Raw genomic sequence first — 16,105 nt, forward strand, 5'->3', positions numbered from 1 at the left:
TTTAGTTTATGGCTCCATGGGTGGCCACAGCGTTGGACCTTTTCTCACTTAAAATTAATTCAGAGTTGATGCCAGGAGAGAATGCAAACATAGAGTCAAATAAGAGAGTTACTGTTAGAACAGTTTTGGGAGCAGTAATTCATTTGCTGTATAAAAAAAAGCATTCTCATTTCATATGTTTTGTCACAACTATTGGTTAACCTTGGGTTATATCATATTACACATTACAAGTTTTCCTGCCTCAAGAGTCACCTGATCTTGTTCATAATTGCTTTCTCCTTCTCTTTACGGCTACTTTTTTGTGGTGCTGGCTGTTGTGATCATTTGTATGGTAATGCGGTATGTGCTGGAAACTAATAAAACACTCAGAATAATGAATATCGTATGAGGTCTCCTATGTATTACTTTGCTTTTACTTAAGTGGCAAAAGGCAATCTTTTTTTATTAGCTAGCATAGGGTAAATGTATGTGTGCAGCTAGTTTGCTGTGAGAAATCACTTATTTTCCCGTTTGTTGATGTGTGTTTTTTTTAATTTAAAAATGTATACAGCTTTGATGTCATTGTATGGTAAGAAGTCTGCTCTCTTTATATTCTTAACATGTAGCTATATGGCTAGTTAAGTGTTCTTTATACTTAAACATGTGCAGAAAAAGTTTTTAAATATTTGTAGTTTGGAAATAAAGGTCAGTTGCTTGTAAAGAAAATCTGAGAGTTAAGATACTACAGACTGTCACTCTTTTAAAGGCCCTTTTATTAATGGAGTCTGTGCTCTCCTTTTCTGTATATTTCCATCTTCCAATGAGCTGTTGACACCAGGAACAAAGCATTATGTGTGTGTGTGGGGGGGGGGTCCCTTACTTGTGTGCATTTGGAAGTACCAGACAAAATGCCACTTTGCAAAGATTTGTTCATCGGTAGAGAGGTATATAGTATGTATGTTGCTGTGTCTGGTTATCCGGAACTCCTCAAAAATTGCCTGTCTGCTGTATTTGAGATTAATAATAGCATTATCACAGCAGGTCTGGTTGATCAGTTCTGATAGCAAACTTTATGAGAGCATTCACAGTCTTTGCATCTTATTAAAATTGCTTCTCCAAAGGCTGGATCAGTTTGGTAAAAGTGGCTGCAAATGAATGGTTTATCACTTCTGCCTATTCTTCCTCTCTTTAGTGCAGAGCACTCACACTAGATGACATTCATTCCTTGGGACAGGGGAAAAAATATTCTTGGCATCTGCTAAGAGGTACCTAAGTCAGAATAAAACTGTGAATTGTATACAGCTGTTTTGAGCTGAATCATTCACCTGTGCAGGACATATCAATATGATCTATAATATCTGGCTAACTTAAACTTGTTCTCAAAGAAGAAGAATTCCAGTGGGAATGATTGGTGCAAGAAAACTTTTCAAAAAGTACTTACCTACTTTACTATATCTGCAAATCAGTTTGGCTAAAAAAATGTGTGCTCAGTAACTGATAATTTCACATTTTAATCAAGTAAATAAGATAACAATCAAAGCACCTAAAGCAAGGGTCAGCAAACTTTTTCAGCAGGGGGCCGGTCCACTGTCCCTCAGACATTGTGGGGGGCCGGACTATTTTTTTGGGGGGACAACTAAATCCTATGCCCCACAAATAACCCAGAGATGCATTTTAAATAAAAGCACACATTCTACTCATGTAAAAACACGCTGATTCCCGGACCATCCGCGGGCCAGATTTAGAAGGCGATTGGGCCAGATCCGACCCCCGGGCCTTAGTTTGCCTACCCATGACCTGAAGAGTACTGGAATGTATAGGTGTTTATTTGTTCCGGCTTCTGGCTTCCTTGTGAAGGCCACTTGATTTTAGCTGAGAAGGTAGTTACTTTGTTGTGGTTGCATTTTAGTTCTTATTTTATCTGCAAAGTCAGTAATGCAGATTGATGCATGTGCACATATGTAGTCTGAAAATGGTAACATTACCATCCTACCTCTTGTCATATGATTGTAACTAGTATGGGTCAGGAATCTTTCTCACTGCATAAAGGCCTGATGTGTTAAAGAAAGCCAAATAAATGAACAAAGCTTTGTCTTCCTTAACAAAAAAGCAATTGAATAGACTTGAAATTTTTTAGTAAAGTATATCTCTATCTACTGATTGAGATGCACCTCAGGTCCATTGGTTTTGAAAATTAGCAGAAATCCATCAGGGCTTGTTGCAGACAGAAGGAGCAGATTCATTTTTCACTTGGTTACGGAGGCTTCCCATAAGAATCGGATGAGAGGCTAGAAAGCTTGACTTGGTGAGCTAGTGCTTCCCACAGGAAAGCAGGAACAGCAGGTTGTCTACAAGAGACAGAGTGGTGTTGAAAAGTCTCAGCCAGCAAGGATTCAGATATACAAGGTCTCTCCAGCCTGCAGCCAGTTATTTAGTGTATAAACCTTCAGATTATAGTTTTAAACCGAATTTTAATCTAGCTCATACTTACCATGTTCACTCTTTAAATAGAGTAAATGCCACAATATAAATTGTGACTGCAATAGATATCTGGCACCCTATGTAAATTTGGTAGGCTCCACAATGAAACATGGTTCCCTTGGTGCATGTGTGCTCCTCTTATGGCTTGGAGGGAAAAAAACACAATGACGTTAAGCAGTATGTGTAGGATTGCACAGCAGTAACTCATACAGAATAATGATAATTTCCTGTCAAATTTGTGATGACCAGAAATTCAGATAGGTGCTTCCTTTCGTGTAGTATTTTGCTAAACATTGGATATGCAATTTTTCTGGTTGGGGATTTGTCACTTGTAGTTGTAGTGAAAAAAAACAATGGTGGCAGCTGCTTTTAGTCTTTACATATGTCGTAAAATAACCTGTTTGTTTTATACTTGATAAGAAATGATATTTAAATAAAAACGAAACCATGTTTTGTGTTTTTTTAATAATCTGACTAAAGAGATGAAACTGAGGGACTAAAAACCAAACTATGTACACAGAAGGGCAATACACACATCTATAACACTGCATACAAGACAGCTCTGCTAGGATTCTAATATGTATAGAATTAACCTTTTTATGTAATAATTTCAAGCATAGTGTGTGAGTAAAAAAGAAAAGGATGTCAGATGACAGAATTTGTTTCCCCCCGTCTTCTGAAAGCTGTCATAAATGACTAGCAAGGGACACATGTCAAATATTACTGTTAGCATAAGTTTCTCTCTTACATGAGACTGAATCCTTTAAGAGCTTTTTAGTCTGTCACTTGGAAATGTAGAAGTGCTAATAAATGTGTTTTCTTACACTGCAAGCCGAGTGAAAGGAATGAATAGCAAATATACTGTTTCACCCAAAGATTGTGTTCTTTATAAACTGATGTTTTGGAAAGCTAGTATTATTATTTTTAAATACATGCTATCTTTTAAATTCATTTCCAATCAATCTTCTATTAATATATGTCATGTCATTTTAAACATTAATGTATTCATTTACCTGTTCTTTGGCACAAATCCAGCTAAAATTACCCTAAAGCACTTTATTGACTTTTAGGCATACTTATTTCATAGAATTATTTTCCCCTTCTCTTCTTTAGTGTTGTCTATAAACTTCTTGCATCGAAAAGTGAAGGGATCCGGGTACAAGCTCTGAAAGTGTTGGGGTACTTCTTAAAGCATCTGGCACCCAAGTAAGTATTTGGTAGATTCCCCACGAACTTGAATCACAAAAGGCAAACAACCCCTTAAATATTATTTGTCTGGGCTGTATATATTACTTGGTGTTACTGCTTAATTGTTTTATCACTGGATTGGAAATATTTTTGCTGTTGTTAAATGTAGCTGTCAAATTTTCAGAAGAAACAAATATGTCTTATGCACATCAGTATCTGTTAACTCATTATTCTGTGAACTTAAATTGTAGGCAAGTCAACCCTTTATTATACTAGATTCAGGGTTCTCCCTTTCCTTCTTCTGCTTTTTGTTTTTGATTATCATAGTGGACTAAAATTATAGCTTCCAAAACCCTGCAGACATAAGCTAAAACAGCAGAATAAATTGGGGTATTTCTGGGGAGGGGGATTCCAGTCTCAAAACCACACTGGGCCCAAATTTGATCAAGTTACTTTTTCAGAAATTTACCGTACAAATTAACAGACGTGCTTCTCTCCCCTCTCTGTATAATATTAGGAGAAAAGCTGAAATCATGCTTGGACATGGACTGTTCTCTCTACTGGCTGAGAGGCTCACACTTCAAACAAGCTTAATAACCATGACCACATATAATGTGCTATTTGAGGTACTAGAATTAAAATCCTTTTTTCCCCCCTAATGGTGTAGGCATTATTGCAAAATGAGCTTTTGGCCAAATGAGCTGTGCCAAAAGTGATGCCTTGCCACCACTTTTCTGACATGTGTGACAGTAGTTTGAGATGTTTGACATCACAGGATGTTTGACATCACAGATGTTTGACATCACAGAATGAGACTGCAAAACTCTTCAGTAGGCAGCTCTGTTACTTTGGTCCAATCTGTTGATACAACGAATAAGTTATATTAAGCTTGCTCAGTTACTTGATGTGGGCACGGGGTGGAGCAATGAAGAAATTTTTGAAATAACAATGGGATATCAGCTTCACCAGAGGCATGATGGATAACAGCAACAACCGGGAAAAGATAGAAATAACATTTTACAAGGACAGGAAGAAACACTACAGACAGAATAACTGCCACACACAGGAAGAATAAGGATATAGTTTGAATGCCTCGCTTATAGTTTTATAAATAATTTAATGTGTCAACACAGATAGAAGTTATTAATATTGCAGTTGTTGTATAAGGGATTATCATTATGACTGGAATGTAATTGAAATTAATAAGATTTTGGAACGCAGAAATAAAGAAAATAATCAAAACATCAATAATTTGGTATTTGAATGATTGGTATTAGTAATTGTATCATAAATTGGTATTGTTATAATGAGGCTATTATTGGATTGTAATTAAAAACTAATTATACATACATATATATATATATATATATATATATATATATGAATGAGAATGATGTGGGCATACTCATTTTCTAAAGTAACTAATGTTTCTTAGTGCTTGCTATACATCTAAAAGCAACATTTCTTCTCAGTTCAATCCACTCTTTTCTATGTTTAGTCATGCTAGAGATATGCAGAAGTTTGAAACATTTTATGAATGGAAATAACTCTTTGAGGGATCATTACCTATAAGATGCACCCATCAGAGTAACATGTTCTTAAATATTTGAATTTTGCCCTAATAATAATGTCTTCTTTTTCCCTAGATACTTATTGAGCAGATTTGTACTCAAGTGATACATAAGCATCATCCTGACCCAGATTCAACAGTGAAAATACAAAATCCTCGTAAGCATTATGTTCTTTTAAGTAGCTCCAAAGCAGTTCTAAAGTAGCTTTGAAGTCACCAATTACACAAATTGGGGTTAGGGATTAGTCTAGGAACTTGTGTCTCTCTTTAAATTATTTGTTTGGGTAGAATTAGAAATCTAAGGCTCACCACTTGGGGATTGTTGGCTGTGTGGCATGATAAGTTTTTTTCTATGTTCATCAGCGATAGGAAGTTTTAATTTTAACAGCCATTCAGATTCTACCACAAATCTGATTATCCAGTTTGGTATGACATCACTGTATAGTGCAAGCTATAGCAGAAACATTCCTAAATTACCTTTATTGCACGGATTGGAAGTTGTGCTCTTCCATATGTGCATCTACACCACCCAGTGTTCCTGGCTCTTGGCCTTGTTGGAGGAAACTGGTGGGAGTTAAAGTCATTCAACTAAGCCTTACTGGGAGTTGAAGTCATTCAACTAAGCCTTACTCAGCATAGATCAGTTGAAATGAATGAACACGACTGTGTTCCATCAGACTGTTTGCCTGATGGAACGATTTGCCCTCTGCTCAGCCCATGCACTGCTCTGAAGGTTCTCACATACTCCCTAGCTATTTCAGAGTTGAGGTGTGCATGATGTGGGCAGGGGCTTCTGCTAGTGGGACTACTAAGTTGAATCTGGCCCTAAGTTAGGTCCATTAATTTCAGTGGGTGTGCTCTGAGTAAAACTTAGCTGAATACCACCCTCAATTCTTGCTAATCTGTAGCAACAGGCTTATAATATTAAGTTGCTGTACTTTTTTGGCTGATTTTTTTTTCTAAACAAAAACATTATTATTAGTATTATTTAATAGAATTATAGAATTGCAGAGTTGGAAGGGATTCCCAAGAGTCCTCTAATTAATAAGTTACAGGTAAAGGGACCCCTCACCATTAGGTCCAGTCGTGACCGACTCTGGGGTTGCGGTGCTCATCTCGCTTTATTGGCCAAGGGAGCCGGTGTTCAGCTTCCGGGTCATGTGGCCAGCTTGACTAAGCCGCTTCTGGCAAACCAGAGCAGCGCACGGAAACACCGTTTACCTTCCCGCCGGAGTGGTACCTATTTATCTACTTGCACTTTGACGTGCTTTCGAACTGTTAGGTTGGCAGGAGCAGGGACCGAGCAACGGGAGCTCATCCAGTTGCGGGGATTCGAATCGCCGACCTTCTGATCGGCAATTCTTAGGCTCTGTGGTTTAACCCACAGCCCCACCCACGTCCCTACCCTCTAATTAATACTGTGTATTAATTAAATTAACATTGCAGGCGTGCTCTGGTCTATGGGGTCACGAAGAGTCAGACACGACTAAACAACAACAACAACAACATTGTATTGTTGGATGTCTGGCTTCCAAATGGGGCAGTGCAGCCAGTCCAACACTCTTACCCCTTTCCTACACTGAACTTCCCACGCCTTCCCCTCTTGGTTAGTGTCAGACACTCTCCGTGTCAGGAAGCTAGGGGACAGCTCCCAAACTGCCTAGGTTGCCCTGCTGACCATTGCTAGATAAGAATATCAGTGTCTTGGTTGCTGGGGCTGAATCTAGCTGCAAGTCCACTCTGTCCATGCAGAAAAGTCTACATTCAAAGTAACAAACCTCTCTGCATGTGACAGCACCAGATTCCTCTTGCATAGTTGCCTGTGTATAGACTAAACATTCAGAAGCAGAGTAGCATCTCATTTTCAAAATGGTATTTCTGATATAGGGCAAATAGTTAATTGACACACACTATTCTTACTAGTTCAAAATGTTAAAAAAAAGGCTTAAGCTTGGGATAGCATTTCTACCAAAGGAATATACCTCTGCAAATAATTGGACCAGATCCTTTGTGGTTTTTTCAGGAGATTACTTGTATAAATGCAACTAACTTGGGATGGTGACAGAAAAAATGTTCTTAGCTTTCCTAAGTCCTGTTATTTAAAAAATAATAATTTTAGGGAGAAGAAAACAAAGGAACTAAAACTAGGCAATCATATAAACATATGTGCAGGAGGAGAAGCAAATAAATTTAAGGAAGTCCAATTAATATTTTATTGTCCATAAACTATTTTTCAAGCTTTATAACCATCCAACCCCCTGCATTTTACATGTTAATGATAAATAAAGGTTTTAAAACTTTCCCCAACTCTACCTTTCCCAGCAATTCAAGTAGAAGCACTAATGGATCTCTTGGCAAAGCACTGTTGATTATTAAGTTTCTTGAATCATTTCCCCAGAAATTTCTAACAGGACAGAACCAGACCACTAACTATAAAAGTCCCACTTCCATGTCTCTGAATTAGTGCCATTGTGTGGCAGAAAAGTATACTTGGAAACATAGGGAGGAATTCCATGTAGCACAATGGCAACCCTTTCATTAGCACAAGCACATCAGCCTGCCAGGTGGAACGATTGCCCCCCCTCCTCCTGCCACACACTGTTCTGGGTCTTCTTCTGACCCCTCTGAGGTAATTTTGTGGAAGCACTGTGGAGAGAAGGGGAGAAACCCCACTGTGCTGCTTTCTGCTAGAAGGGCTTGTTGAATCAGACCCATTAGAATTATTTTGAAAGGATCACCTCACTGCCCAGCTTGTCCTATTTAATAACAGAGGTTCGCCAGGTGTGTATGTAAACTCAAACAGGACAGGAAACAACTGAGTTCTCTTCCTTGTGGTGTGAGTTCAGCATCCAATCATCAGAGACTTACTGTTTCTGAGTATGGATGCTGCGGTTTGTTCTCATGTTTAAATTGACACTGCAAGGTGTGTGATACTAGGAACCAGTTTGTTTCGATTTTCCACAAAACTTGCACATGGAGAACATCTGGATCTTCTTGACCAAATATTCAACACAGTTTCTCCCACCTTCCAGCCTTCCATTTCTTTCCCACAAATAGATTTAGCAGTTTCTGCTTAGTTTTCCAGTACTGTACATAACTTCATTGCCCTTGTGTAATTTGAAGAAACTAGAATGAGAAATAATGCATCTAGTTTTCAGATTATTTGATAATTATTTTTTTTGAAAATATTTTTTACAGAGGTTCTAAAGGTTATTGCAACCTTGCTGCGTAACTCTCCACAGAGTCCAGAAACTCTGGAAGTCCATAGAGTCTTTCTCTCAGATATGATAAAGCTTTTTAATAGCAGCAGAGATAATAGGAGGTAAGTACATGCTTGTGTATACACAACACGCCTCATAAAACTTTCTTCAGTTTGAATAACATTAAACTAATTTTTGAATTGGTTTCAAATAATCCAGCTCACTTTTAAAATATAGATAAATTTGGTAATATAGATAATTACCAAATTATGTTCAATCCATGCTGGTTTATTTATTTTTTGCCTTTAAAACCTAAGATATCTTGAGTTCTAGTATGTTTGCATGTTTCTAACTTACAATTTATCAATGTCAACAATTTTGCAGGAGTTTACTACAGTGCTCTGTGTGGCAGGAATGGATGCTTTCACTTTGCTATTTCAATCCCAAAAATGCTGATGAACAGAAGATAACTGAAATGGTGTATGCCATTTTTCGGATTTTACTTTACCATGCAGTCAAATACGAATGGGGTGGCTGGCGTGTTTGGGTAGATACGCTAGCAATCACACACTCAAAGGTAAGTTATACAAAGAAAATTTATTATTAATTATGTATTTTTTTCCAGGAAGTCTCAGATCATGGTGAGCCCAGAAAAAGGGCTGAAGCACAGTATCTGAATAGGTAGAATAAGGGAAGAGCTACATTCTCATAACACAGAATAATTAAATTTGTCAGACTATTTAAATAATAAGTTTAAGCATGCTCCTTGCCAACTGTAATGTGACAGCTTGGTACTAGCATGCTTAATCTGACATTTCAAAGAACTATGTGTTTTATGAGGCTTTATTGTGGAATGTATGTGCAGTGGAATTACTTGAGTTTGAAACACAAGGTGGCGCACCTCGTCTGTTTCTAAGACTAAAAGATGGCCTTTACAAACACCAGTGGTTGTGAAATAAAATCGCTAAAGTCTAAAGAAGAAACAGGAACAAAATCTGCTTTCCAGACAAACAAAGAGAGGAAAGGGAACTAGGGAAAAAGTTGCTTTGTGAGTAAAGCAACAAATCAAGTTTCCTAGTATGAGGATAATTTTTTGCAGCTATAGCAATATTGTAATGGAACGAGGTTTGTTTTTTTCTTTTTAAAACGGTGGTAACTTTCCTTCAATTGAAATGAAGATCTTAGAATGAAGTTGTTATAGCTATTGCAGTATCTCGTTTGCCGTGCCTTCCTTTTGGTACCCCCAAACATTTTTAATACTGTTTTGGGTGAGCTTCCAAATGGGGACTTGCGCAACTTAAGAAAAAAAAAGGTACGTTTTTCTCCTCAGACACCAATGCATGCATTTTAGGATGTCTGGTATATAGACCGCACAATCCAGGTATAAAAATGGTTATTTCAGCTATATTCATAGGTGGGGTACAGTTGAAGACAGCATAGGTAAAATTAACAGATTTATTTTTCAAAGGTCGTGATTACTTTTTTTAAAGTAGCGAGAGAGCTGCTTTAATTGAAAATAACGAAATAACATTGATACTGCTAGTTGATAATCAAGTCTTTTCTCTTTGCAAAGTACAACACTAGCATTTGTAGCATATGTGCTATTTTTAACTGAAATTCAGGCTTGAATTCAAAACATTGAAATCTCTGAATTACAGAAACAGTAATAACAGTTAATAGATTTACTATAAAACAGAGCAAGAGGGATGTATGAGCACATAGCTTAAATATGGGTTAGTAAAGTTTTAAATGGTCTTTTCAGCTATATTAATGGAAGTGGGTCTTTAACAGGGCAAAATCTGCAGGTTTGAATAATACATATTTTCTAGACCTAGTAATGCCTTTCAGAAAGCAAAACATATCTTTGCAGATTGGGTGTAATCAAAATATTTTCATAACATGCATATATCCCTAAAAATAGTATTTCATGTTCTCAAAAGCTTCAGTAGATGATTACAATTTGTCGCTGTTATTTTTCCATGCTTCCAGTTCCTATAATTCTAAGCTTTCTACTTACTAAAAAATTGTTTCGGTTTCATGACCAGCTCCCCATATTTCTTCTTCTTCTTTTGCTCCCCATCTCTTTCCTTACTAGCTCTTTCATGACTGTCTTCCTCCATCTTTTTGTGGCTTTCCCCCATACCCTTGTTTCTTGGAAGCTTGAACAACAGATATAATAATAATAATAATAATAATAATAATAATAATAATAATAATAATAATTTATTATTTATACCCCGCCCATCTGGCTGGGCCTCCCCAGCCACTCTGGGCGGCTTCCATAAAAACCAAAAATACAGTAAAATGTCACACGTTAAAAACTTCCCTGAACAGGGCTGCCTTAAGATGTCTCCTGAATGTCAGATAGTTGTTTATCGCTTTGACATCTGCTGGAAGGGTGTTCCACAGGGCGGGCGCCACTACCGAGAAGGCCCTCTGTCTGGTTCCCTGTAGCCTCACTTCTCGCAATGAGGGAACCGCCAGAAGGCCCTCGGCGCTGGACCTAAGCGTCCGGGCAGACTGATGGGGGTGGAGACGCTCCTTCAGGTATACTGGACCGAGGCCGTTTAGGGCTTTAAAGGTCAGCACCAACACTTTGAATTGTGCTCGGAAACGTACTGGGAGCCAATGCAGGTCTTTCAAGACCGGTGTTATATGGTCTCGGCGGCCGCTCCCAGTCACCAGTCTAGCTGCCGCATTCTGGATTAGTTGTAGTTTCCGCGTCACCTTCAAAGGTAGCCCCACGTAGAGCGCATTGCAGTAGTCCAAGCGGGAGATAACCAGAGCATGCACCACTCTGGCGAGACAGTCCGCAGGCAGATAGGGTCTCAGCCTACGTACCAGATGGAGCTGGTAAACAGCTGCCCTGGACACAGATTTGACCTGTGCCTCCATGGACAGCCGTGAGTCCAAAATGACTCCCAGGCTGCGCACCTGGTCCTTCAGGGGCACAGTTACCCCATTCAGGACCAGGGAATCCTCCACACCTGCCCGCCTCCTGTCCCCCAAAAACAGTACTTCTGTCTTGTCAGGATTCAACCTCAATCTGTTAGCCGCCATCCATCCTCCAACCGCCTCCAGACACTCACACAGGACCTTCACCGCCTTCACTGGTTCTGATTTAAAAGAGAGGTAGAGCTGGGTGTCATCCGCATACTGATGAACACCCAGCCCAAACCTCCTGATGATCTCTCCCAGCGGCTTCATATAGATGTTAAAAAGCATGGGGGAGAGGACAGAACCCTGAGGCACCCCACAAGTGAGGGCCCAAGGGTCTGAACACTCATCCCCCACCACCACTTTCTGAACACGGCCCAGGAGGAAGGAGCGGAACCACTGTATAACAGTGCCCCCAGCTCCCAGCCCCTCAAGACGGTCCAGAAGGATGCTATGGTCGATGGTATCAAACGCCGCTGAGAGATCCAGCAGAACTAGGAAACAGCTCTCACCTTTGTCCCTAGCCCGCCGGAGATCATCAACCAGTGCGACCAAGGCAGTTTCAGTCCCATGATGAGGCCTGAATCCCGACTGGAAGGGATCCAAATGGTCCGCTTCTTCCAGGCGTGCCTGGAGTTGTTCAGCAACCACTCGCTCAATCACCTTGCCCAGGAATGGAAGATTTGAGACTGGGCGATAGTTGGCCATCGTGGCCGCATCTAAAGATGGTTTTTTAAGAAGCGGTTTAATAACCGCCTCTTTCAGCGGGTCTGGGAAGGCTCCCTCACGGAGGGAAGCATTCACCACCCCACGAAGCCCATCGCCCAGTCCTTCCCGGCTAGCTTTTATAAGCCAGGATGGGCAAGGATCCAGGAGACAGGTGGTTGGTTTCACTCGTCCAAGCAGCCTGTCCACATCCTCGGAGGTAACAGATTGAAATTGATCCCACTCAACTTGACTAGACAGAACTCTAGCACTCTCCCGCCCCGGCCCTGCTCCCACGGTGGAGTCTACTTCTTCCCGAATCTGGGCGATTTTATCTGCAAAAAACTTTGCAAAATCATTGCAGGAGAACATGTGGCCCGTACTGGGCCCCGATGTTGCAGGTGGTTCCGCTAAATTGTGAACCACCTGAAAAAGTCTCCTGCTGCTGTTTTCTGCAGATGCAATAGAGGCGGTGAAGAAATTCTTCTTCGCCGTCGCTATCGCCACTTGGTAGGCTCGACGTTGAGCTCTAACCTGTGTCCGGTCAGATTCGGAATGAGTTATCCGCCACCGGCGCTCTAGCCGTCTCAACGATTGTTTCATTGCCCTCAGATCCGTGGAAAACCACGGGGCTGTCCGGGCTCCATGCAATCGGAGAGGGCGCTTCGGAGCCAAACAGTCAATAGCCCTGGTTAACTCCACATTCCAGCGGGCCACCAGGGAATCGGCTGAAAGGCCATCAACATGGGATAAAGCATCCCCTACCACTCTCTGGAAACCATTTGGATCCATTAAGTGGCGGGGGCGGACCATCCGAATTGGTCCCACCTCCCTGCAGAGGGGATGGGTCGCAGAGAAGTCCAGTTGCACCAGGAAGTGATCTGACCATGGCACTTCTTTCATTTCGCTTTTACTTAGTGTCAGATCACCAACATCCATAGAGGTAAACACCAGGTCCAAGGCATGTCCACGGCTATGGGTTGGGCCAGACTTATTCAGGGACAGCCCCATGGAGGCCATGCTTTCCACGAAGTCCCGAGCGGCCCCTTGTAAGGTCGTGTCGGCATGGATGTTAAAATCCCCTAGGACGACCAGGCTAGGTGTCTCCAGGAGAACATCCGCCACGACCTGGAGCAGCTCGGGCAGGGAATCCTTGGTGCAGCGGGGAGGTCGGTACACCAAAAGGAATCCTGTACTGCCCCTATTGCCCAACTTCCAGAACATGCACTCAGAAAACTGGGTCTTCCCAATAGGACGCCTGGTGCAAACTAATGACTTCCTAAAAATCACTGCAACCCCCCCTCCCCGCCCACGTGACCTGGGTTGCTGTGCGTAAGAGAAACCTGGTGGACAAGCAGCGGCAAGGACAGGCCCATCTGCTTCATCCAACCAAGTCTCTGTTACACATGCCAGGTCAAATCCTCCATCCATGATCAAGTCATGGATGGCAGTGGTCTTACGAATCATTGACCTGGCATTGCACAGCAGCACCTTCAGGTCACGTGGGTATCCCTTGCTGATTCTAGTATCCATCCGGACAGGACCAGACCCGGAGGCAGGGATAGTCCTCAGACAACGACTAAACCTGCCTCCTCTGTAATGACATGGTCTGGTCTTAGCGTAACTCCTCCTCCTACCCGTGATCACTGAGATCGGTTGTCCCAGTGCATCCCCCCCTGTGGAACATGCCCCAGCCATTTTGTGGGCTGGGGCCCACTCCCCGGCAGCCCTGAACCCTCCCCCTAAAAACAAAATAACAACTTAAACAAACAAACAAAACCAATAAAACAATACAAACAAAAAAAATGTAAAAATTACAAAAACATCAAAATAAAAAAAATAATAATTCCCCAAGCCCAACCAAACATCCATCCCACCCCCACCCCCCACATACAAAAAATCCAAAGAAAATTTTTAAAAAACATTTTAAAAACACTCTGTGCCTCTCCGGCAGTAACAACTGTCCTAGTGAGGCCTGTCAGGCCCCGCCCCGGGCCAGGTGGTAAGTGGCAGGGAGGAGCAGGGCCCTCAGGCACTCACTCAGGGGAGTCCTCCTGGGCAGCAGGCAGCAAGCAGCACACAGTCCTTGTGAGGCTTCAGGCCCCGCCCCAGGCCAGATGGTAAGTGGCAAAAGCAGGGCCCACAAGCACTCACTCAGGGGAGTCTTCCTGGGCAGCAGGCAGCAAGCAGCATGCAGTCCTTGTGAGGCCCCAGGCCCCGCCCCAAGCCAGATGGTAGGTGGCAAAAGCAGGGCCCACAAGCACTCACTCAGGGAGTCTTCCTGGGCGGCAGGCCGCAAGCAGCACGCAGTCCTTATGAGGCTTCAGGCCCCGCCCCAAGCCAGATGGTAAGTGGCAAAAGCAGGGCCCACAAGCACTCACTCAGGGGAGTCTTCCTGGGCAGCAGGCCGCAAGCAGCACGCAGTCCTTGTGAGGCCCCAGGCCCCGCCCCAAGCCAGATGGTAAGTGGCAAGAGCAGGGCCCACAAGCACTCACTCAGGGGAGTCTTCCTGGGCAGCAGGCAGCAAGCAGCACGCAGTCCTTGTGAGGCCCCAGGCCCCGCCCCAAGCCAGATGGTAAGTGGCAAAAGCAGGGCCCACAAGCACTCACTCAGGGAGTCTTCCTGGGCAGCAGGCCGCAAGCAGCACGCAGTCCTTGTGAGGCCCCAGGCCCCGCCCCAAGCCAGATGGTAAGTGGCCAAAGCAGGGCCCACAAGCACTCACTCAGGGAGTCTTCCTGGGCAGCAGGCCGCAAGCAGCACGCAGTCCTTATGAGGCCCCAGGCCCCGCCCCAAGCCAGATGGTAAGTGGCAAAAGCAGGGCCCACAAGCACTCACTCAGGGAGTCTTCCTGGGCAGCAGGCCGCAAGCAGCACGCAGTCCTTATGAGGCCCCAGGCCCCGCCCCAGCCAGATGGTAAGTGGCAAAAGCAGGGCCCACAAGCACTCACTCCGGGAGTCTTCCTGGGCAGCAGGCCGCAAGCAGCACGCAGTCCTTATGAGGCCCCAGGCCCCGCCCCAAGCCAGATGGTAAGTGGCAAAAGCAGGGCCCACAAGCACTCACTCAGGGGAGTCTTCCTGGGCAGCAGGCAGCAAGCAGCACGCAGTCCTTGTGAGGCCCCAGGCCCCGCCCCAAGCCAGATGGTAGGTGGCAAAAGCAGGGCCCACAAGCACTCACTCAGGGAGTCTTCCTGGGCAGTTTCAGGTATATTTGCTTAAAGCTGGCCCTGCTCCAATAAAGAGGGAGAAGGCGAACCAATTTAAGAGCAAAACGAGGCTGCAGGTGAGGAAAGACCAACCACCCTCCACAGCTCTTTCCCCAGCAGCCAGTATCCAAAAATTTTTCCCCCTCCCCTCTCCTCCACCACCCCTCCCTCGAGGCACTGACATTGGAAGTGAGCCAAATGAGTGGAAAAGTGCTTCACCTTTTGTAGAGGGAGAAGAGCAGTAGGAAAGTGAAGCCATAGGAACAAGAAGAGAGTTCAGCTGCCCTCAACCACATGGCTCTTTCACTTTTTAAAATTTTTGATTCCCATCATTCTGTATATATGTGATGGTTAAAATCTGTGCCTGCGCAAAAAATGTTTTGCTGTCATCACATGTGGTTTGCTCTTCAGTGTCCCCTGGCTCTACTTTTAGTCTTTTCATCAGTGTATGAGCCCTTCCTCAATTCTGCTGGAAACATCTAAATTTGAGGCTATTAACAACAATTCTAGGTTGTTGGGGTTTTTTTTAACATGGGGTATCAGAGTTTTTAGGGGCTAACCAGGCTGGGATAGTTGGGATAGCAGGCTTGTTGGTTTTTGAATGTCTGATGTAGATTTTTTCCAATTTCGTTGTTCTGTATGGGACAATGACAATAAAGATTATTGTATCGTAAAAAGAATGACTTTCTGTCCCACTAGAAAAGTGAAATAGGAGCAGAGCATGTTTATGCCACATTGTCGTTTCTTCGCATCCTACTCAGTTGAATTGTATTTTCCTAACTGACTGTTGCCTTTCTTGCACTCCGTTGCTCTGCCTTGAGTTAAATTGCCGCTTCCCCTTTC

The 16,105-nt window shown here is 42.9% G+C and overlaps 1 protein-coding gene across 4 annotated transcripts in view; it reads left to right on the forward strand.

Moving 5' to 3' along the window:
• LRBA (LPS responsive beige-like anchor protein) overlaps positions 1–16,105 on the forward strand; it is a 364,869-nt gene that overhangs the window by 53,404 nt on the left and 295,360 nt on the right. For all 4 annotated transcript variants that reach the window (XM_081208302.1, XM_081208305.1, XM_081208304.1 and 1 more), the window contains exons 18-22: positions 3,574–3,666; positions 4,166–4,274; positions 5,295–5,376; positions 8,417–8,540; positions 8,803–8,995. In XM_081208302.1, coding sequence (XP_081064428.1) covers positions 3,574–3,666; positions 4,166–4,274; positions 5,295–5,376; positions 8,417–8,540; positions 8,803–8,995 — 601 coding nt within the window. The remainder of the gene's footprint in view (positions 1–3,573; positions 3,667–4,165; positions 4,275–5,294; positions 5,377–8,416; positions 8,541–8,802; positions 8,996–16,105) is intronic.

Source organism: Podarcis bocagei, assembly GCF_964188305.1.
Source record: "Podarcis bocagei genome assembly, chromosome: 9".
NCBI lineage: Eukaryota > Metazoa > Chordata > Lepidosauria > Squamata > Lacertidae > Podarcis > Podarcis bocagei.